The following is a 22,038-nucleotide window of genomic DNA, read 5'->3' as shown; positions in this document are numbered from 1 at the left end:
GCAAGCAACGGAAATCAAATCTGGCTGACTGAGGTCAAAGGGCCTTTACTGGGGACTGATGGGTCACTCAGAGAACACACTAGAGACCAGGCTTGGGAACAACAGGTCAGGGCCCAGGACATATACCACGCCTCCTGCAGCAGGAGACTCCCCAGCCACCTTGCCCAGAGGGCCTGGGTGTGAGTGAGTGAGGCTGGTACCTTCCATCCTGTGTCACTCTGCTCAAGGGGTAGGGAGGGTCCAGTGGCCTTCTTGCAGCCCTGGGCCACCTGGCCAGAGGGAGGGAGGTACACACTTTAATTGACAGTTGCCCTAAGAATTTACATGGTGTTGGAGAGTTCCTTAAAAGGATATATAGCTGTTGGAAAAGATAGTGTTGCCTGGTGGCCCAAAACCAAATAAATCAGAGAAAACAAATGTCCACAGAGACCTCTCATGGATTTCAGGGAAATGAGGGGGAAAATCTGACACATACCTGTGGCAGCATGTGAATAAGGGACCCCAAGTATCCTAATTCCTGGTTTCCAGTTGCTTTTCATACCTGAGACACTGAGAACCAAGAATGAATTAATTAATTCTTAATGAATGACATTAAGAATGAAAGGAGTTGTTGTAAATAGTACCTGAGATGCGAAAGGAGGGCCCTGGACCCGTGTTTTGATTTGTACTTGACCTCCAACTTGCTGTGCAACCTTGGGCAAGTCACCTCACCTCTCTGGTCTCAGATGCTTCATCTACAAAATGACGACTTTAGAATAGATAATGTCTAGGGCAACTTCCAGCTGTAAAATCCGTCCTGAATCTTGCCAGTTTTGCTTGATGTACAGGGGAATGTACAGTTTAACATTGTATAAGGTAACAGTTTCCTAAGACACAGGTTCTTGGGTGTGTGGTATTTACAAAGGTAATTTGGAGGAGAGAGTTGATGCTGTTTTATAAATAGTAGTAATAATAATATAGCTCACACATAAAGCCTTTACTATACGCCAAGCCTTCTTCTCAGCTCTTTAATGTGTTAATTTGTTTAATCTTCACAACAATTCTCTAAAGCAGATAATATTACCTCCCTTTTACTGACGAGGGAGCTGAGGCACAGAGAAGTTAAGTAACTTGTTCAAGGTCACAGAACTTGCAAATCCAAGAGCTGATTCAGACCCCAGAGTCTGTACCCTTAACAGGCACACCCACATGGCTTCTCTAACCTAAACCAGCCAATTAAAAATGGACCAGGGGAAAAGAAATCTATTGCTTAGAAAAGCTGCGCAGTGTGCCTCCAGCCTTGCCTAGACTGTTGGGAAATGTCCGCACATACATAGTGCCCTCTGCACAGTTACTCAGCCATCTTTGGGCTTTCCCTGCCTGAACATAACCATGACCTCATTTGCCTTCAGAGGCCAAACTTTAGCACAAGGTCAGTGGCACCCATTTCAAGAGAAGTTGAAAAAAAATGTTTTTAAGTAAAGATATGCATGGTGGCCCTCGTCTGCTAGTGAAGTCCTTTTCCCTTGCACTTACAGCGACCCTGTTGGAGTCATTTTCAGTGTGTGTGACTTTAACCTCTTCACTAACCAGATCAGTCAGGGGAAGCATGTCTTCACCGCTGAGTGCAAATCTCACTACAGTGATCGGGCCCAGTCACTGACTGCTGACACTCTGGACTTGCCAGTTGCACGTAAAGAGTTTGGCATGCAGGGAGGAACCTTTGTTTTCATCTTTGTGGGTTTGATGGTACTTACTGGCCTTTCCCAATAGGCCGGGCCCTGGTGCTTAACTACATAGCAAAAATAGCAGAATGACTGTCTGAGAATGACCTTGGAGACCTTCTGGACCGTCCCTTGTCCTGACCCACAGGAGGCTGGAGCCCAGCAGTGAAGTCTCCAGCTAGTGCAGAAGGAGGCTGAACCAGGAGGTGCTGCCAGCAGGCCAGAGGCAGAGCATCCCACCCCCTCCCCGGGGCTCCTCCCCGGTGTCCCCGACCTCAGTGATGGCCACACCACTGACATTACAATGTTGCCATGTCTGTGGTCCACATGCTCTGTGTTCACTTGATGTCTCTCTTTACACCAGTTCGTGTTTTAAACTTCATTTACTTTAAAGATTTCTTTAAATAGAAAATGAACACTTCCTACAAATATAAGGTAACCCTACAAATAAAATGAATGAAGACAGCAAGTGGTTAACTTCTAGGGATGCACAGTTGCCTTTATCGAAAAGGGAGATGAGCAAGCCTTAGAGTTACAGACACATAGAAACCTACCAGAGAGTTTGCCGTTGACTCCCCAGAAAGACGCAGGAACTGAAGGGGGACATTCTCGCCGTGCAGCTGAGTGATACCTAATCCCAGCCTGTGAGCACCTGCCTCCATCCTCCCCATCAACCTTGGCCAGTCTGTAGGGGAGGGGAGCTGACAAATGGGCTTCAAGGGCTTGTTCTACCTCCCCACGTATAGCTGTGGCCGAGGAAGGGGCCAGTGTGGTTTCCTCGTCTGTAGAATCCCACCTGTTAATTTACCTCCCTATTTTGATTCCAATTGATATAACTTCTGTGGGAGCCACACTAAAGGATTAAAAATCCACTGTTTTGTCTTTCCTGCGTGACTCTTAGTCATAGAAGCAGAACCATTCCCTGACCACCACACCCTCCCTGCTGGTATGAGCGCCTCCAGTGCTGTTGACAGCGGGGTCCTTGTGAGGAGTATGTGGAGGCTGAGTCAGCGCCGGGGCTCTTCTGCTCCCACATGAGTCTTAGGACTTAGGCGTGCACTTAATCAGCAGCCCTTTCTCAATCATGGGTGATAGTGGCCCCAAGTCTCCTATGCAAGAAGAATTTATGAAGAAGGAACTTAAGACTTTATGGGAAAAATAAAGAAAGGGGGCCAAGGCAGAAATGATTTTAGCAAATTTTAAAACACATTTCAATAAGACTACAAGAGAATTGATATCCGCTCTCATGGCCACATTAGAAATATTTATGACCTTTTTAGTTATAGCATTGGGTACATCCTGTTAACCTGTTTGCTCTGTCATTTGGGAATTCTTTTTACAATGTAGTATATACAGTACAAAGTGTTTGCCTTTAACTTCATCCGAATTTTCAGTGATTTTAGCAAACGTTTTGAGGAGGAGGGTACAGCTCAGTGGTAGAGTGTGTATTTAGAATGCATTAGGTCCTGGGTTCAATCCCCAGTACCTCGATTCAATAGATAAACAAACTTAATTACCTCCCCCCAAAAAAAACCCCGAAAAACTAACTTTTGACTCAGAACTGGTGAATCCCACCTTCCAGGCCCCCCTAGTGAGGACAGAAGAAGGACAGTGTGAATGTGTAACGTGTGAACACTGGAAATGTAAGGGGAGCTGCTGTATAACAAGTCTCCCCAAAACGTAGTGGCTTAAAACAAGTGCCACTAACCCAGCTTATGGTTCTGGGGCCGGTGCTTGGGGCTGGGTCAGCCTTGGAGTCCTGTTGGTGGCAGCCGGGCTCCTGCGTGCACCATGGGCAGAGCTGCTTCAAGATCTTCTGCTTGTGTGCTAGGGAGCCTCCACGTCCCCATGTCTCATCCTCCATGTGCTTTGGCCGTAGCTCTGTCGAGTTGCCAGGCTGGTTCATGCAGTGGAGGGAAGTGAGAGGGAGAGGAAGCTGTCCCCTTGGAATAGGCTTGGGATGGGCACAGAATCATTTCCGCCACATTCTATTGGCCAGAGCAAGTCATGGAGCCGGTCCAGATTGAAGGCAGGGGATCTGGACTCTGTCTCTCCATGGGAAGAGCTGCAGTCACAGTGCAGATGGTGCAGGGACCGAGCGGCCATTCCCGGGGGCTGTTGATGCAACAAACCTCCACAGCCGCTGAGGACAGATTTCTCGGGCTCAGTCCACAACTCCCACACCCAACAGTCGGTCCTTCCTTTTTAAGAAGCCCAATGGCGTGGAGCCACAAGAAATCCAGTCACTCTCACTCCCCTCTGGTGCCTTTACTTCCTCCCCTCTTCCCCAGAGAGGTTTCCGGCATGCTCCACTCTTGTCAAACCTCAGAACACATCTGGAAGTTCACATGAGAAGGGGACTTCTGGGGACGAGAGTAGAAAGGACACTCACAGATCACTGAGAACTTTTTGGTTCTGATTGGAATTTTTAACACATGTGTGTATGTTACCTCAGCTTAGAAATGGTAATGTTTCATTATACCAGGTACTTGGCCTGCACAATTCCAGTAAGTCCCATGAACTAGACAGTAAACCTCAATTATCCTCACTTTGTAGAGTCACGAAGAGGGTAAACCACCCAGCCAAGACTGTGTCATTGAAAAAGCACAGGCGGGACCTAGAATCCAGGTTCTTGGGTTCCAAAATCTACAGACTTCACCTTTATACTCGACTGCTTCTTCTTCACAGGAAGTATCTTGAAAGAGTTGTCTCCACCTGCTGCCTCACTTGTTTTCCACTCCATAACTCAGTTCAGGCTGTCTTCTGCCCTGACTAACCATGAACTAGGTTCTCTCCAAGGTCTCATATGACCTCCTTGTCCTTAAATCTATTGGACATGCCTCAGTCCTCTTGATTGACTTCTGAACAGTAGTGTTTGACTCTGGTGGTCCTTTCTGTTTACAATATACTGTACCTTTGGATTCTGTGAAATCACCCCCTCTAGATCATCCTCCTCTGTCTCCATCATCTTTGGAAACTCACCTCTTCCTCCTCCACATTTCCCTCCAGTCTGCATTTCCTGGGCAAGCTAATCCATTCTTGTGACATCAGTGACCATACCTGCCAAACCTCTGTTTCCATCCTGAGTTTCTTACTGCACCTGCTTCTGCCCATCAGGCCTCTCCTTGGATGTCCCAAAGAATTGAGAGTCTAGAATTACATGTCACCCCATCATCAAAATGTACTCCCCCTCCTTTATGTTCCTGCCCAGTGAAATAGACCAGAAACTTGAGGATTAGCTTTTTTGGAGGTGGGCATGACAGAGGGGCTGACAGATGAGCAGATACATGCACTGCCTGAAATAACAAGCTGAATAAATGCTTCAAAGGCAGAATGGTGGTGACAGAGGAAAGAATCAGTGAACTGGAAGATAGAACACCAGAAATTACCCAATCTGGACAATGGAGAGGAAATAGACCAGGAAAAAATGAACAGGTAGTCAGTGACCTAAGGGAATGTAATGAAAGGTCTAACATTCATATCATCAGAGTCCCAAATAGGAGAAAAGAAGGTGGTGCTGAAAAAGTACTTGAAGAAATAATGGCCCACAATGTCCTAGATTTGGCAAGAGACATAAAGCTACTAATCCAAGAAGCTGAACAAACCTCAGGTGGTATAAACTCAAAGAAATCCATGCTAAGACACATCACCAGACTTCTGAGACTAAAGTCAGAAAAATCTCGAAAGCAGTGAGAGAAAAATAACACGTTGCCTATAAGAAACAATTTGAACAACAGTGGATATCTCATCAGATACCTTGAGGCCAGAAAAAAGTAGTAAAACATGTTTCAAGTGCTGAAAGAAAAGAAATGTTAACCAGAATCCTACATCCAGCAAAAATATCCTTCAGAAATGAAGGGGAAATAGACATTCTCAAATGAAGGGAAGTTAAGAGAATTTTTTTTTAGCGGACCTATCATCAAAAAATGGCTAAAGAAAGTTCTCTAAATAGGAAGTTATAAAAGGAACCTTGGAATACCAGGAAGGGGAAAAAAAAAAAAAACCAGCAAAAACATGACTAAATAAAATAGGCTTTACTTTCCTTTTGAGTTTGCTAAACTATATCTGATGGTCAAAGCAAAAGTTATAACACAGCCTGAGGTGGTTCTCAATTGATGTAGAGGAAATATTAAGACAATTACAGGATAAGTGAGAGAGAGTGAGGGACATAAGAAGATGTTAGGTTTCTATATTTCACTGGAACTGGTAAAAATGATATCAGTTAGCTGTGTACATGTGTACATATGTGCATGTGTATATATAATATAACACATATGTATAATACCTAGAATAACCACTAAAAAGCTATACAAAGAGATACACTCAAAACACAGTATAGGTAAATAAAAATGGAATTATAAAAAGATCCTGTTCAGGTAATCCAAAGGAAGGCAAGAAAAAGAAAACAGAAAAAGGAAAAACAGAGACAACAGGAAAAAAATAAAATGGTGGACTTAAACCCTAACTTATCATTACAATAAATGTAAATGGTCTAAATATACCAATTAAAAGACAGAGATTGGCAGAATGAATTTTTTTTAAATGACCTAACTGTATGTTGTCTACAAGAATCTCACTTCAAACATAATGACAGTCTACACACAAAATCCCAAGGAAGCTACAAAAACAAACAAGAACAATGAAAAACACCCTTCTATATCTAATAAGTGAGTTCAGCAAGGTCAAAGGATAGAAGATCTACATATAAAAATCAATTGTGTTTCCATGCAGTGGAAGTGATTACATGGAAACAAAAATAACATACCATTTATAATTATCTGAAAAAAGAAAGATGTAAATCTGACAAAACATGTACAAAATTTGTATGCTGAGAACTATACAGCACTGATGAGAGAAATCAAAGAAGATCTAAATAAATGGAGTGACATACCATGTTCATGGATTAGAAGAACTAACATAGTAAAAATAATCAACAAATTGATACACATGTTTAATACAATTCCTATCAATATCTTAGCAAGGTTTTTAATATATATACATATGTATATATATATGGACAAAATTATTCTAAAATGTATATTAAACAGTGAAGGAACTAGAATAGCTAAAAAAATTATAAAAGTAAGCATCAAATGGGAGGAGCCAGCTTGATTTATTGGATAGCTACAGTAATCAAGACTGTGAGGTACTAGTGAAGAAATAGATAAATAGATCAATGGAACAGGATAGAAAATCCAGAAATAGATCTAACAAGTTTGACAAACTGAATTTTGACAAGGATGAGAAAACAATTCAATGGAGGGGGAAGCCTTTTCAGCAAACTGTGCTGGAACAATTGTATATCCACAGACAAACAAAATGATCCCTGAGCTACGTCTCACACTTATACAAAAGTTAACCCAGACTGGATTACAGACTGAAATGTAAAATATAGAGAGAAAAAGATAGGAGAAAATCTTCAGATGTAGTACAGGAAAAGAGTTCTTAGACTTGGCACTAAAAGCAAACCCTATAAAAGGAAAAACTGATAAACTATATTGCATCAAAATTAAAAACTTTTGCTTTGCAAAAGACCACATTAACAGGATAAAAAGACAATCTACAAATAGAAGATATTTGCAAATCACATATCCAATGAAGGATTAGTATCTAAAATCTATAAATAGTCAGGACTTAACAGTAAAAATAAAAACTAAAAGAAAAAACTGAAAAACCAATCCAACTAAAAAATGGTCAAAAATCATGAAGAGACATTTCTATAAGTTTGATATACAGATGGCAAATAAGTACATAGAAGATATTTAGCAACATTAGTTATTAGGCAAATGCAAATTAAAACCACAATGAGACACCACTAAATATCTAACAGAATAGCAGAAAAACACACACACACACACACAAAAAAACCCAGAAAAAAAAAAAAAAAACAATGACAACACTAAATGCTGGCAAGGATGCTGAGAAACGGGATCTCTCATACATTTCTGTGGGAACATAAAATGGCATGACCACTTTGAAATACATTTTGTCAGTCTCTTAAAAAGCTAAACATGCCCAGCAATTGCACGCCTGGGCATTTATCCCAGGGAAATGAAGACTTAGGTTCACACAAAAACCTGTACATGGACATTCATCGCAGTTTGATTCATAGTAGCCCAAAACTGAAAACAACCAGATGTCCTTCACCTGATGAACTGTTAAACAAACCATGTGGTGCATCTGGACCATAGAATACAACACTTTAGCTTGGAGATGCTGAAAGAAAAACGTGAATCCTGAAAGGTTACACACTGTAATTCAGTTAATAAAACTTCTTCCCTGTTTTTATCCTTATTTTTTTTTAACTTTTTGTTTTTTAAATTTTGGTGGGGGTAATTAGGTTTATTTATTTATTTATATATTGGGTATTTATATATATATATTGGGCGGTATTGGGTATTAAACTCAGGACCTCATGTTGTACCTGCTAAGCATGCACTCCACCAGTGAGCTATACCCCACCCCCCCAAAACTTACTCTTGAAATTACAAAACTTTAGAACTGGAGACCATCTTTGTGGTTGCCAGGAGTTCTGGGGGATGGAGGTGTGGCTATAGGAGGGCGACATGAGGGATCTCTGTGGGGTGGCCTGTCCTGTGGCCTGACTCAGCATTCGTATCCCAGTTATGAAACTGCTCTACAGTTTTGCAAGATGTTACCATTGTGGTAAAGGGTACACAGCGTCCCTCTGTATTATTTTTGAATTGAATCTACATTGATATAATTGAATAATAAAATATAATGAGGTCTACAATTTTCTCAAAATAAAAATTTTTTAAAAGGCCAGATCCAGAAGAGCACAGTCCCAGTCTCTTACTTTCAGATTCTCAACCCGCCGACCACTCACCATTTAGGTTGTAACCAAACCAGGAGAAGCTCTCCAAGCTCTTAGCCACCATTCCCATTGGGGTTCCGCTGACAGCACCAGTGAACTCTGTCTTCAGAGCTTTCACTCTGTGTTTAAAATCATGAAATGTTGGAGCCAGGGAAATTTGAAACAACTGCTGGGTTAAAACGGGCTTAACGGGCTTTGGGTCTCCTACACGTCCGTCCGACCCCAGCAGACGCCTCCTTAAATAAATTCCAGTTCAGGTAAGTGTGGTGTGCCAGCCCTGCTCTTGCTCCGAGATGCTGTCCCTAGACTTGCCATTCCCCACCCCTCTCTGTTGGAGCCCTCACGCACACCCAAGCTGCTTCTCAAAGGCTGTTGCATTTCTTAAGTTAGAGTGTAGGCCCGAAGCAGCCTGGGCCTCCCTGTGCACAGTGGGACCCTGAGATGGCAGTCTCTGGAGGACAGTGGCTCTTCTCAACACTACTGTGATGTACAGTTGTTTGTGAAAGAAGGAAGGACGCAAAGGCCTTTGGAGGTCACTGTGGGCAGGGCACATCTGTCAAGAGCCCTCAGGACAGAGGTGCTGTCTCTGCTGGCCTGCAGGTGACCGGGCAAATGGGAGTGCTGGTCCCTGTGCCCCCACGAGCCACACTGCTGGCTGTACCTGGCAGTGTGCAGACCTTCCCTGGCCTGTGTATGTGACCCAGAGACTTTGTCTGGGGGCCCAGGGAGGTTTTCTGGGGATGGGGGTAGACAGACAAGGCCTGCATTTGTCTGTCTTTGTCCTGCCTCCTGGGGATTGTGTGCACCCTGACCCCAGCTTTTTAATGTGTGTGTCTGTATGTGTGCCCTTGTGTGAGTGTCGTGTGTGTCTTTGTACCTGCATGTGGTGTCTGTGTCTGAGTGCCTCTCTGGGTTCCTTTTTATGTGTGCTGTACTGGTTTGTGTCTCTACATGTGTCTGTACTGAGTGTGTGTGTGGTGTGCATGTGTGTCCCCTGCATGTGTGTGCGAGCGGGTGTGCGCGCGTGGTGTGTGCGCGCGTGGGTGTGGCGTGTTCTCCCGCCTCGGAGGCTCCCTAAAGCCGGCTCCGTTCGGGGCGTGACAGTCCCCAGGCGGCCACCCCGGAGCGCGGCCGGCGGGGAGGAGCGCGTGGTGGGTCCGCGGCCGCACACGTGGGCCGGGCGCCGCCTCCCGCGTTCTACCCCTCCGGCCGCCCCGCCTAGAGCCAGGATAAGTGGCGGCGCGGACGCCGCACCCTGTCGCCGAGGAGCCGGCGGCGCGCAGCTCTCTGGCCTGGTCCTGGCCCACCGCAGACGGGGACCGCGCTCAGGGACACGACAGCGGCGCTCGTGGCCCGGGTAACTGCCTCCTGTCCCCGCCCCAACATGTAGCGCCGTCCCCGGGTAGGGCAGCCCCGGGTCCCCTCTCGGCGTGGGCTCCCGCGCCCCTGCGCGCGTGTGCACGAGTGCGCGCGTGTCTGCGTGTGCACGGGTGCGCGCGCGCTTCTCCCTCGCGCCAGCCCCGAACCAACTTGTCCCCGTCAACTCTGTGTCCCCGTGCCGGCTCCCGAGCCAAGCCGCCGGCGGCACCTCCAGGGACAGAGCGGGTTTGCACTCCCTGCACTGGCGGAGACCGGCAGGCAGCAAAGTTTGTGGGGAGCCCGGGTGACTTTGCTCAGGGACCCGCATTTGTGCGAGGGCCTGGGCGCGTGGGGCTGGTTCCTCAGCTTCCCGGGCACACTTCTCTAAGCCTCGGGGTTTGTTTAGGAAAAGTGATGGTGAACTAGTAGGGGAGGCTCGCAGGCGCCGCCTCCCCGCCTCGCCGAGGGAGGGCGGCCCCAGAGAGCCGAGCCAGGCTCCGCGCCCCGAAAGCCCAGGCAGGATCTGGAGGGTAGGGCGCAGGGGCGTGGGGCGCCCTGCAGGCCGCCCTGTGACCGGGAAGATGAGGGAACAGCCCTTCCTTGCCTGGCTCTGACTCGGGAGGCTGTGTGGTTGAGGAACGCAAAAGCCAGGACGTGATGGAAACAGGTTTGTCATGGCATCCTTGGAATTTCAGACAGGAGGAATTAATCGGAGTATCGTCCACCTCATTGTTGCGCCCCTTTGCAACTTCCTTGAGGGTTTTAAGACAGACGGGTCTTTTGCAGCTGGGTCTTTATATTCACAGAGCTGACTATAATTTCCACTTGATTACAGCTAAAATAGTCTTTAAGATGAAGTTTCCTGAAATGATTTAAAATAAACACAGATGGGAATGGGGGGAAAGCTGTAATGAGGCACTTAAAAAATAAAGTGAACATTTTTGTTAAGAACAAATGGATTTTTCAGCCTTAAGAAACATATGTATTTTTTAAGTCTTTGAAATGGAGGGTTTTTTTTTTTAACCACTTAAAAAAAAAGTGTTAATGACTCTGAGCAAGGTTTCTCTCATCTCTGTCTACCCTGTTTCTGACTATGGAATGTGTCCTTCTTCCTCCCCAGGACCTAAGGGTTCTTTCAGAATGCCGGAGGAAAGTTCTCCCAGACGGACCCCGCAAAGCGTTCCCTATCGGGAGCTCCCTCACCTGGTGAATGCTGACGGACAGTACCTCTTCTGCAGGTACTGGAAACCCTCGGGCACACCCAGGTAAGCCTCCCTCTTGCGCTGGAGAGGGTCTGCCGCCTCTCCGCCTTCCTGTGCGGCTCCCGTGGGGCCACTTCACGTGTCATTTTAATGTCAGGCACAGTAGGCTAACAGAACTAAAGTTTATACTTAATCTTTTTTTAAAATTAAGAAACAGGAGTCCTATTTTCATTGTTAACAACTAGGATATGGATTCTACCGTCTGGCAGTTTTCAAAATTCCACATGACTGTATTTTTGTACTGGAGGTGATTTCCTGTTGTACAGGCATTGCTTTAAGATCCAGCCCAACAGTTAAAGAAAACCACCTAATCAGATAAAATCAAAATATATATAGTAACTTTTGTTCTCTCTTCCTGTTTGATCACGAGCTTCAGAAAGTGCCTTACGTGTGTAATAGGAAGAGCGGGGTCTGGGTATTTCCTTCTGATTTCTTGCCAGCTCAGTTACTTTGTACGTTTTCCATCGAGGATTTGTCCTGCCATTAGAAACAGGCGTTGGGGCTACGCACCGTGAGACAGGCGGGTCTCCTGCTGCTCCCTGTCTCTGTGAAACAGGGAAACCCTGCTTGTTTGTGTTGTTGAGGGAAAGAAATTATTTGTGGTGACCAATTGGCCTAGTGACAAGGGAAAGTTTTTTGTTCCGTGGATGTGTTACCTGTTTCATAGGCCTCTTGTCTCCTAGGGGACATGTGTGGTGTGGATTATAGGATTATGTCTCCCTTTGTGTTTTGGTTCTCACCCAACCCTAGCACAGCTATGAAATTTCTCCTGTATTTTCAACAAGGTGTGTATAATCCAGGTAGCTGCACATTTAAAAAAAAACCCAGAGATAGTGGACTTTAAAGACCTGGTTTAAAAATCATAGCTTCAGGGCAGCTATATAAACAGGCTATTGTAATGAGCTGTTAATAGTTCCTACCAAGCCTGGCAGTCTCTTTTTTAAAGATTTCTCATGGAGGAGAGTGTATGTCTGTGTGTGCATATGTGTCGGGGGAGGGGGAGGGGGAGGGTGTGAAGCCTTGGTGTTGATTCTCTATTCTGACCTAACTGGCTGTAGAAGTGTGTGCTCTTGGCTTAATTTCTAACAACTTCATGATATATGGTGCGTTATTTTATCAACATACAAAAGAGGACAAAGAATGGAAAGTAGAAGTTTGTGATGTTTGCGTCTCAGACTTCGGGGGCTTTCTTGGTTGCGTGGGGATGGTGTCCTCGCTTGAGGTCAGCCCTATGAAGAGCCTGCTGTCCTCACAGGACAGGGCGACGAGTGAGTGGGCTGGGATTGGCCCAGCTGGCTGCCCTTCCCTGGGCTGTGAGTGGTTTTCACAGTCTCCACCCTGGCTTCCCACTGTGGGGGAGCTCTCTCTGCAGCCTTGCTTTTGCTCCAGTTGGAGAGGGCACCTCCTCCACCCTCACCGTAGTTTAAACTGAGTGTCTCTGGGGTCACTGTTTGCCTGGTGCTTCGGGGAGTAAGGAAGGGTGCATGGTTGGGGCAGCTGGGACCTGGGCTTTGAAAGAGATGCCTCCCCACCAGGTGCTTTGCCCCCCCCCATGATGCAGATCAGTAAATTCCCGTTTGGGGCTGGGCTCCCTCTGTTGGGGGTGGAAGAAGGCTTTTTAAAACATTTTACCACCAGCCTAACCAATTAAAGTGTCTTAGAGGCTCCCTGTGGTGACAGTTGTTAACCCTGTGGTTGCTGCATCCTGGGGTCCTGGAGGAGGGTCCTCGCAGCCAGAGTGACGAGGAGGCAGCCAAGGCCTCCAGGCTGAGGCTTATGCCCACTGATGTGGGGCGTGTGTGTCTGAGGAGCTGGCTGCTCTGGCGGAGGACAGCGGTGCTGGCAGCCCTGCACTCATGTGTGGTCTGGGACAGCTTTGCTGCCTCTGGGACCTCAGGTCGCCACCGGCCTCAGCCTGTGTCCTCCAGGGCCTCTCCCCCAGTGGACTCAGCGTCTTCCCTGCTCTAATCCGTGGGAAAACACTGGCAAACATCCCTTCTCTCTGCAACTTTTAAAAAATCTTTCTCAATCGTTTCTTGGCTTTTTGGCTAAGATCATATGTAAAAAAATCTTCCCCACGGAGGCCCTAGGGGCCCCAGAAGCCACTCTGCAGCTTCTCACACAGGGGGCTTGCTGCCTGTCTCTGTTTGTTCGCACTAGTTTGGGTTGGTTTTCTGGTCAAAGCTGGCCCTGTCCAGAGCACCTGCTGGAACATTCTGCCCCCCAGAGGACTTACTGGGCTCCAGGACCGGCCTGGCAGGCGGTGCCCAGAAACTCAGGGTCTCGGGTGTCAGCTGTGCTGGGAAACTGGCCTAACCTGCTGACGGAAGCAAAGCGCCTCTAATACCCACCTCTTCACACCAGACCCTGGGAACGAAGGAAGCGTTCCTTGGAATAGCTGTCCAAACGTGACGCCGTTGTCACGGAGCAGGCCGGAGGCTCAGTCTTTAATCATACGAACCAGAGGCTTAGAACCTACACTTGGCAGTACCAAGGCGAATTTGGGCTCATTTCATAGTATTTATGGTGACGACAGACCTCGTCCTTAGGGTGTAGCAGAATTATGTCATTGATCAGCTGTGTTCTAGACTCACCTCTCTGCAGACAAGACCTCATTTTACCTTCACGTGCACCTGGGAGGCAGACACTACCATCACGGCCTGTCTTCTGGCCCGAGTGGTCCCAGCCACGCTCCGTCCAGATTCCTCTGGTTCCAAGTCAGTCACCGGGCAAGCCAGACTTCTGTCTTTCTAAGTACTGTCTTCCTGATAAGTTCTTACATTTTTTGTTAGGGTGAAGATCTCTTCCTCTGGCAAAGAGTAATAGAATAATTAATTCTCCCTAATTGTTTGGTCATAATATATTAAAAGTGAGAAATAGACTAAAATATGTATCCATTCTGAAACAGCAGGTGTTGTGCTGCCCTGGGGCTGGTTTCTTATCAACATCTGGTACTCTGGAATGTCAGAGTCCTACCTCTGCAGCAGGTTTCCCCTGACGGCATTTTCAGAGTGATGGAAACTGGCGCCAGCGGGGGCTGAGTTGCTCTGTGGGCTCTTGCGCCCTTGGGTTCAGCCCACTGCAGAGCTCTCAGTCCCGTTAAAGGGTGACTCTGAGTTAGGTTGTGAATATTGCTTGGCCAGCCTGTCCCCATGAGGAATGACTGCACCATTATTGTGGTGGTGGTGGTGGGGGTTCTGGGGGAGGGCTGTGAAACCATACTGTTTGATGACTTGGCTCCAAAGAAGTCCTCCCTTGGTTCTGCCGGACCAAGGAGGCTGGAGAGCTGTAATTACGTGATCACACAGCTGCAATCGTCCCTCAGTGCTGAGGACCTGACCAGGCTCCCCTCTGTACTGTCTTTTGTCTTGATGCAAGCGTCTGGGTGACTCCTTGAGAATTCCAGATCCCCTACCTCTGCAGGGACTTCCAACACGAGCCCCCAGAGCCCTCTCTCCAGACTATCAGGCTTTCCCTCTTCTCCTTTCCTGCCTCCATTCAGCAACTGGCTTTCCTCCATGACCCCGCAGCATCCCCTGAAGACTCCTCCTCTCACCTCCCCGGCTCTGCCAGTCTGAGCCGCCCCCTCACTGTCTCAGCCCGTGTGGTTGTCACATTTCCTCTTGGTGACGTGGGTTGGGGCTGGGAGTGGCATCCATGACAGGATGGATTAACGAGGGAGATGTGGTCTTGTTTCTGGAATATCCCCATGTTCTCAGCATTGTGGCCATTGTCGGTGGGTCTGGAATCTGTACACCAAGGCCCCTCCCTCTGGCTGCCTCTCTCTTCATTCCTTATTCCCACGTGGGGCTCACTGGCGTCCCCACCCCTTCCCTTTGCCTTCCTGGGTCATGTCGATCCCTTTGTCCATGAAGCCTTCACAATCAGTGTCTGGAGTTTTGGGCAATGCCGTCTTAGGACACTTCCTCCCACCTATGCAAATTTACCTGGAGAAGAAGCAGTTCCCCGAAGCTGGGATATATTTAAACGCCACAGAACATCCTCCTTCCTGCCACCCTCATAATGTCCTCATATCAGCCACAGCCCTGGCGTGGGGCACCTGTGACTCCCAGGGATAGGGGCCCCTCCACCGACTGGGCCCAGACCTCGGAGAGGAGGGCAGCGTCTTCCCTGTCTGGCTGGACTTGATTTCGACCCCCACCGCCTCCTGGAACTTTCTCACAGATCACACTGGCGTCTCCCAGTCCTCCCGCGCTTTCTTACCAGGTTGCACTTTGGTTATTTGTTGTTTTTCCTTCCTGCAGCTTAAGGTGCTGGTTCAGTGTTCTGGCAACAGTCTGTGGGTTCTGTATGCACCTTGGAGTGTTTCTGCCTCCCTGAGCCGCCCCTGCTGGCTCCTGCAGCTCTCTTGACCTCTTCCCCACCCCTGAACTCCTGCTACCTCTGTGACTAGCTGTTAACTTGTGTCACTTACCTTTGGTGGATACATCCCTTAATTGTTCCTAAAAGTAGGCATTTAGACCCCAGTCTGTCGGTCTCCACAGGCATGAGGACAGCCAAGCTGCCCCCAGCCCAGCCCCTTGGACCTGCCCCCGACTTGAGCATCTGGGGCAGCTCCTAAACTCCCAGAGCCTCCGTGGCAAAGACAGGCTCCCCGTCACCTCTTCCCGCTCAGCCTCACCTTCCCACCCAGCAAGCCAGTTGGCAGACGTCCGAGCGTCCCAGGCAGTCTGGACATTGGGGTGGGAGCGGGGGCAAAGGCCACTCTGATTGATGAAGGGGCGGGGGGTAGCAGACAGGTGGGTAATTGTAACGCTGTGTGGCAGGTACTGAGACACAGGACTACTGCTCGGTCACGCAAAGTAGAAAAGGAGCCCGTCCAGGTAGACACAGCCCCTCAGACGTGAGGTTTGGTGAGCAGAGCGTGGGCTGGATTTCACCTCCTAGTCGCCCTTTCAGCCAGTGCCCTTGAGTGGCATTGTGCCTGTGAGAAAGGCAGGCAGGGGGACACCAAGTGAACTAGACAAGGGGGCCAGGTCCTGGGGGGTCCTGTGGGCCAAGCTGCAGACTTGGACTTTGAACCTCAGAGGGTGGAGAGCTGCCAACAGGCTTTAAGCTGGTAAGTGGTGCAGTCAGACTTGTACCATGGAAAGCCAGCCAGTGGAGGTGTCCCTGTAGACCAGGTGGTGGTGAAGAGGCCTAGTCAGGTGGAGTAGTGGCACTGCGTGTTCGCCAGGGGCTGACCGAGTGCCTGGTGGTGATGGGGGGAGAAGCAGGGCTCCCAGGTGTCTCCCCACGGGGAGCCCCACCTTTACATGACACTCTGCTTGAAGGTGCCAGGGCTGCTCTCCGGCAGTGCAGATGTGGAGCCCCAGCTGTGGGGCCGGCAGGGGTGCATCCCAGGTCAGTGGGAGAAATGGGGGAGAGGGAGTGGGGTCGGCAAAGCGAATTGCAGTGCAGACGTCACCAGTGAGATACTTGTGACGGGAGGTCGCCCTCGTGAGGGTCTGGAAGGAAGCCTGTCTTCCATCGTCTCCCCACAACCAGGGATCAGAAAGTACCTTGGACTTGTAGATATTGTGTCATGAAATTTCTGCCTAAATGCTGAGAAGAGGGAACTTACTATGCATTTTACAGCAATGCCATTTTTAAAAATCAGATCACTACCTCAAATTTCTTTTGCCTATTTTAAGAATTTCCAGAAGTTTCTTTCTCGTGTGTGGAGCTGCTAGTCCTCCTCCTTGTGCTTCTGCCTTTGTCAGAGCCCAACAAACTGCCTTATTTTTAAACAGGGCATCTCTTCTGGGCTTTTTTTTTTTAAGGCTCTTCGAATAGCAGAGATCTTTTGATGGTGAGAGGAAAGGCCACTGCTGTTCTTGCAGTTGATTTTTCCAACAGCTTCGTTAAGGGATAATTTTTCCAGTTGCTATAAGAATGTTCTGCAGATACAGATCTGGCTTTGTTTTGCAGTGGAGTCGAAGGAAAAAAATAGCAAAATAAGCTGCTTCCTGAATAGCAGCCATTGTCCACCATTGTCTATTTATCAGCACCTTTTAGGTTTAGATGCTAATCCCAGATGCACTTTGTCCATGAATACCACCCAAAGCATTGACTATTGTGTAAATGGGGGAAAAGGTCTTCAGTGGTGCGAATTTTTACAGCAGAGATTACAAGACGACCCTTGTTTCATATTTGGGGTCATCCAAGTCTCATCTTGGTAGGTGCTTTCATTTCACAAGCCTTGTTCATTAGGGTGGGGGCGGGGAGGATGGTGGTGGCCATCGAGTGGGCCTGGGGGTGACCTTGTTCTCTGGGTTGCAGGCCGCATCCATTTCTACGAGTGGGTGCAACTAGGATGGCTGCCAGAGTAGCCGTGAGCTACGTGTCACTCCGTTTGCAGCTGCCCTGATGGCACGTTCCTGGTCACATCGTGACACGCCTCCCTCCCAAGCTGTTCTGACTGCTGGTTTCTACTCTGGTGTCCAGCAAATCCTCTGATGTGCAGGGGTGAAAAGGCATGTCTGGCCTTCCTCAGAAAGGTTCAAAGGAGCTTTTCTCATGGAGTCACTGATCTGCCCACATTCTGGAAGGAGGAGGGGGAGGAACAGAAGGAAAGAGAGCAGATTTGGAAAAAATGCATCCTTAGGTGCTGTTAGGGTTCAAGGGAAGTTGACCTTCTTTTCCTTGAACAGGTGTTCAAAAGCAGAACATTTAGAAGGTTCCACGGGTAGTGGAACTAATGTTCAGTAGAGGTCAGGATGGATTCAGGTTCGTGTGGCTCTGTCGTCTGGAGAGCAAGTGCCGGGGGAGCAGCCCAGGGAAGGCGTGGGTCTCTGAGCTCGGCGTGCGCTTCTCACACCTGAACTCAGGCTCCCTGTGCACGCGTTGTGTCCGTGGTGCTGAGGACAGGGCCTGGCCCTCCACTGGAGCCCGATAAATGTGTGTCCCACGGAGGGAAGGAGCACGTGAGCGTGTTAGTACCAGGGCTGGCTGTGGTTTTCCTGGTGGAAGAGCTCAGACTTCAGCAGGAAGGGACCCTCAGAGTCACCATCTCTCTTTAATGTTGGGGGCTTCCTGGAGGTGGTGGAGGGTCTTAGAGGGTGGAGTCTGTGGACCTTTTGACGTTATGGGAGTGTGAGTATATGCAATTTGCTGGAAAGGAAGGTGGATCTCAGACTCCCCCATACATTCAAGATGGGGTGGCCCATGACCCCAACACTGTGCCAATCTCATTTTTCAGGTGGAAAGACTGGGGCTCAGTGGGTGAGCACGGTCTCCTGGGGGCTGGCGTGGGGCCAGAGCACAGTCTCCTGAGCACGTGTTTCTTCTGCTCTGCACTCTCTCTCAGGGGCTGCTGCCACACCTTCCTCTTATGGGGTTAAACCACACATCAGCCCTTCCCAGTAGGGATTTTGGGGCCGGATTTAGAGAGCTCCTAATTGCTGGCTCCCCTCTCCCCAACCAGGACCATTGACTACGTCTTCATTTGGGTGGTTCTGTCTGCAGTGGTTTGAAGTGTGTGGGCACCTAGGCGATGTCCAGGGAGGCTGAGAAGCAGGGGGAGATGGACTTCAGAAAGACAGCAGGAGACTGACTTAGAGGACCCAAGAGATGGGGTGGGAGGAAGGAGGGAAATGGAGGAGGAGGAGCCTCTAGGAAAATAAGAGAAGCAGCAGCGGAGGTGGGGGCCCATATGGAGCCAGGAGGAGGGGAGGAGAATGGAAAGAGGAGCCTGAAGGCAGGGAGAAAGCTGCAGGCCCAGCATCCCTGGGCTCTGTTCAGCCCTGTGGGTCGGAGCAGGTTGGTTCCCCAAGGCTGTCCACGTTGCTGGATTAAGGATGACAGGCCCTTGGTTAGGAATTCCTGCCTTGAGACGTTTTAGGAGTTTTGCTCTATTTATCCTATTCTTTCCATCTTATAGAGACATGATTTAGGCAAAAGTGGTCTCTCTGGGATGCACAGCAGGATGGTGCAGTGGAGAAAGGCATGGGCATTGGAGCCAGACCCACAGCACCAGCCTGGGTCCACATGGGCGGGTGGTGGCAGGGGTCTGTCACTTGACAGGTCAGTGTGTCAGTCTCCTCATCTTTAATGGGGGCAGCTTGTGCTTAGGTGGTTGTGCGGTTAAACGTCAGTGGTGGGTCAGTGCCTGGCACCCAGTAATGAGACATGGGCGTGTGTATCCACTGTCCACCTGCTGGGCTCTGAGGGCTGTGGGCTTTCTGTTACCCGCTACTGTCCCTTACTCCCACCACCCTCCTGGCTGGCATCAATCACATAAGACCTAGAGTGAAAGAAAGCAGCAAAGACCTTTATAAATCCCACCTTTCCCACTTTCCCCAGCCGTCCGATTATTTTCTTTTTTTCCTTAACATTTAAAACTCAGTTCCATTTCAATGAGATTTCAAACTTCATGATAAATTTCTACAGATGCTTAGTTTACAAACTTGTGGGGAAGCCATTGGTGGTGAGATTCTTCTTGAGATGACACATAGTTAGGAAACGAGACACTTTCTTTCATATCATGTAAAACCTCTGTGACAGTATTTGATGTAACTCTTGGCTGGCTAGGGAGCCCCTTAAGGAGTGGGGCTGGGGCCCAGTGCAAACAGACCCTTCCAGTTCATAGTCTGTGTCTTCAGTGGTTTCAGTCCTCGGCGTGTTTCTCCTTTGGTCCTGATTGCGTACCAGGGCTGTGTGGAAATACTTGTGCTGGAGGGTTGATCCTGTGCTACAAGCACCATCCTGACACCCGCTGCACCTGGAGCAGCAGGGTGGTGGTGTGTCAGCAGTTCTCTGGGTTAGCAGCCTGTGCTGCACTAAGCCGGGCAGCCCTTGTGCTGAGCCTGTGCGCCCGTTCTCGACGGCTGCCTGTGCAGGGCTGGCGGCCGGCTGGGGGCTGCTGGTCTCAGGTGCCTGGCACTGGCAGGCTATGGGCAGGAGCTCCTCTGTTCTTCCCCACGTCCCCTGTCCTCCCTTCTCAGGCCGTTGGGGTGGCAGTGTTTCAAGAGCAACGAGAGAGCAAACGCCAACGTGCCTTCCGAGGGTCTGGTCGTAACAAGTTTGCAAACATCGCACTGTCAAAGCGAGTCAGCACAGAGGTGGAGAGAGCACATCCACGGAGCAAGGATGGGGGGCTGTTGTTGACACTGAATTAGTACTAATTCTTCACAAACTTTTCCTAAAAAGGAGAAAAGGAAACACTTTGCAACTCACTCTAAGTGGCTAGAATGACCTGGATCCCAAAACATGCAAGAACAGAAACAAAGACATGCGAGAAAACTACACCAATATTTCTTATGAACATTCATGCAAAAATCCTCAATAAAATACTAACAAATTGAATCCAACAATGTAAAAAAGAAGTATACACCTTTATCAAGTGAGATTTAGTCCGGGAGTGCAAGGATGGTTTAATATCTGAAAATCAATTGCTACAACACGCTATGCCAGTAGAATTTAGAAAAAAATTATCATCTCAGTGTGATACTTTAATGATAAAAAACATTCAACAAACCATGAGGAGAAGGGACTTTCCTCAGCCTGATAAAGGCAATGACAAAAACTCAAGCTGCTGTCACACTTAATGATGAAAGACTGCATGCTTCTCCCCTGAGATGAGGAACAAGACAAGGATGTCAGTCTTACCACTGCTGTTCAGCAGTGTACCAGAGGGGCTAGTCAGGGCATTTAGGCAAGAGAAAGAAATAAAAGGCATCCAGATTGGAAAAGAAAAGTACAGCTCTCTACTTGCAGATGACATGATCTCATATGTAGAAAATCCTAAGGAATGAATCCACTCCATGAATTCAGCGTGACTGAAAGATACAGATGACTATACAGAAATCAGCTGTATTTCTATTTATGTGCAGTGAACAATCTGAAAATGAAATTAAGAAAACAGTTTCATTTACAAGAGCATTAAAGAGAATAGAATGCTTAGGAATAAATTTAACAAAAGAAATGTAAAGCTTGTACTCTGAAAACTGCAAAAGATTGCTGAGAGAAATTGAAGAAAATCCAAATGAGTGGAAAGACGCTCTATATTCATGGACTGGAAGACTTAATATTGTTAAGACGGCAGTACTCCCCAAATTGACCCACATATTTAATATAATCCTTGTGAGAATCCCAGTTTCTAGAAATTGACAATCTGTCTCTAAAATTCACATGGAAACTCAAGTGCCCAGAAAAGCCAAAACAGTCTTGGAAAAGAAGAGCAAAGTTGGAGGACTAACGTATTCTGATTTCAAAACTTGCTGTAAAACAACAAAAATCAAACCAGTGTGCTACTAGTATAAGGATGGAAAAGAACTGAGAGTCTGGAAAAACCCACACATCTATAATCAGTTGATTCCTGACAAGAATGCCACAGTAACTCAATAGGAAGACAGTAAATCGTCTCTTTAACAAATGGTGCCGGGACAGTTGGATGTCTACATGCAAACGAATGAAACTGGACCTCTTCCTCACACCACATAGCAAAAATAAACTCCAAAACCTAAGTGCAAGAACAAAAAGTATAAAACTCTTAGGAGGGAATGTAGGATGTACATGTAGGAAAATGTAAATCTTGATGTAAATGTAAATGTAAGTCTTGATAACCTTGGACTTGACAATGACATCGAAAGCATAAGTGATGAAAGGAAAAACGGGTAAATTGGATTTCATCAAAGTTAAAAGCTTTTGTGCTTCAAAGTATACTGTCAAGAAAGTGAAAAGACAGCTCACAGAATGGGAGAAAGCATTTGCAAATCATCTATGTGATAAGGGTATTGCACCTAGAATCTAGAAAGAAGGCTTGCAATTCAGTGACAGAAAGACAGATAACCCAATCACAAAATGGGCAGCAGACCTGAAGGGCGTTTCTTCAAAGAAGGTACACATTTGGACAGTGAGCATATGGAAGGATGCCCCG

The 22,038-nt window shown here is 47.8% G+C and overlaps 1 protein-coding gene across 7 annotated transcripts in view; it reads left to right on the top strand.

Annotated features, from left to right (window-relative positions):
• Positions 1-22,038, top strand: part of MGLL (monoglyceride lipase) — a 190,061-nt gene that overhangs the window by 94,532 nt on the left and 73,491 nt on the right. For 4 of the 7 annotated variants that reach the window (XM_031471070.2, XM_064496161.1, XM_064496160.1 and 1 more), the window contains exon 2: positions 11,018-11,162. In XM_031471070.2, the coding sequence (XP_031326930.1) occupies positions 11,038-11,162 (125 nt within the window). In that variant the 5' untranslated portion in view covers positions 11,018-11,037. Of the gene's footprint in view, positions 1-9,698; positions 9,896-9,916; positions 9,941-10,047; positions 10,565-11,017; positions 11,163-22,038 lie in introns of those variants that run through there. The other 3 variants (XM_010981303.3, XM_031471068.2, XM_031471067.2) reach the window with 3 other exon arrangements.

Source organism: Camelus dromedarius, chromosome 17, assembly GCF_036321535.1.
Source record: "Camelus dromedarius isolate mCamDro1 chromosome 17, mCamDro1.pat, whole genome shotgun sequence".
Classification (NCBI taxonomy): domain Eukaryota; kingdom Metazoa; phylum Chordata; class Mammalia; order Artiodactyla; family Camelidae; genus Camelus; species Camelus dromedarius.
Note: the sequence above shows the minus strand (reverse complement) of the source record. Positions and strands in the feature narration are given on the sequence as shown.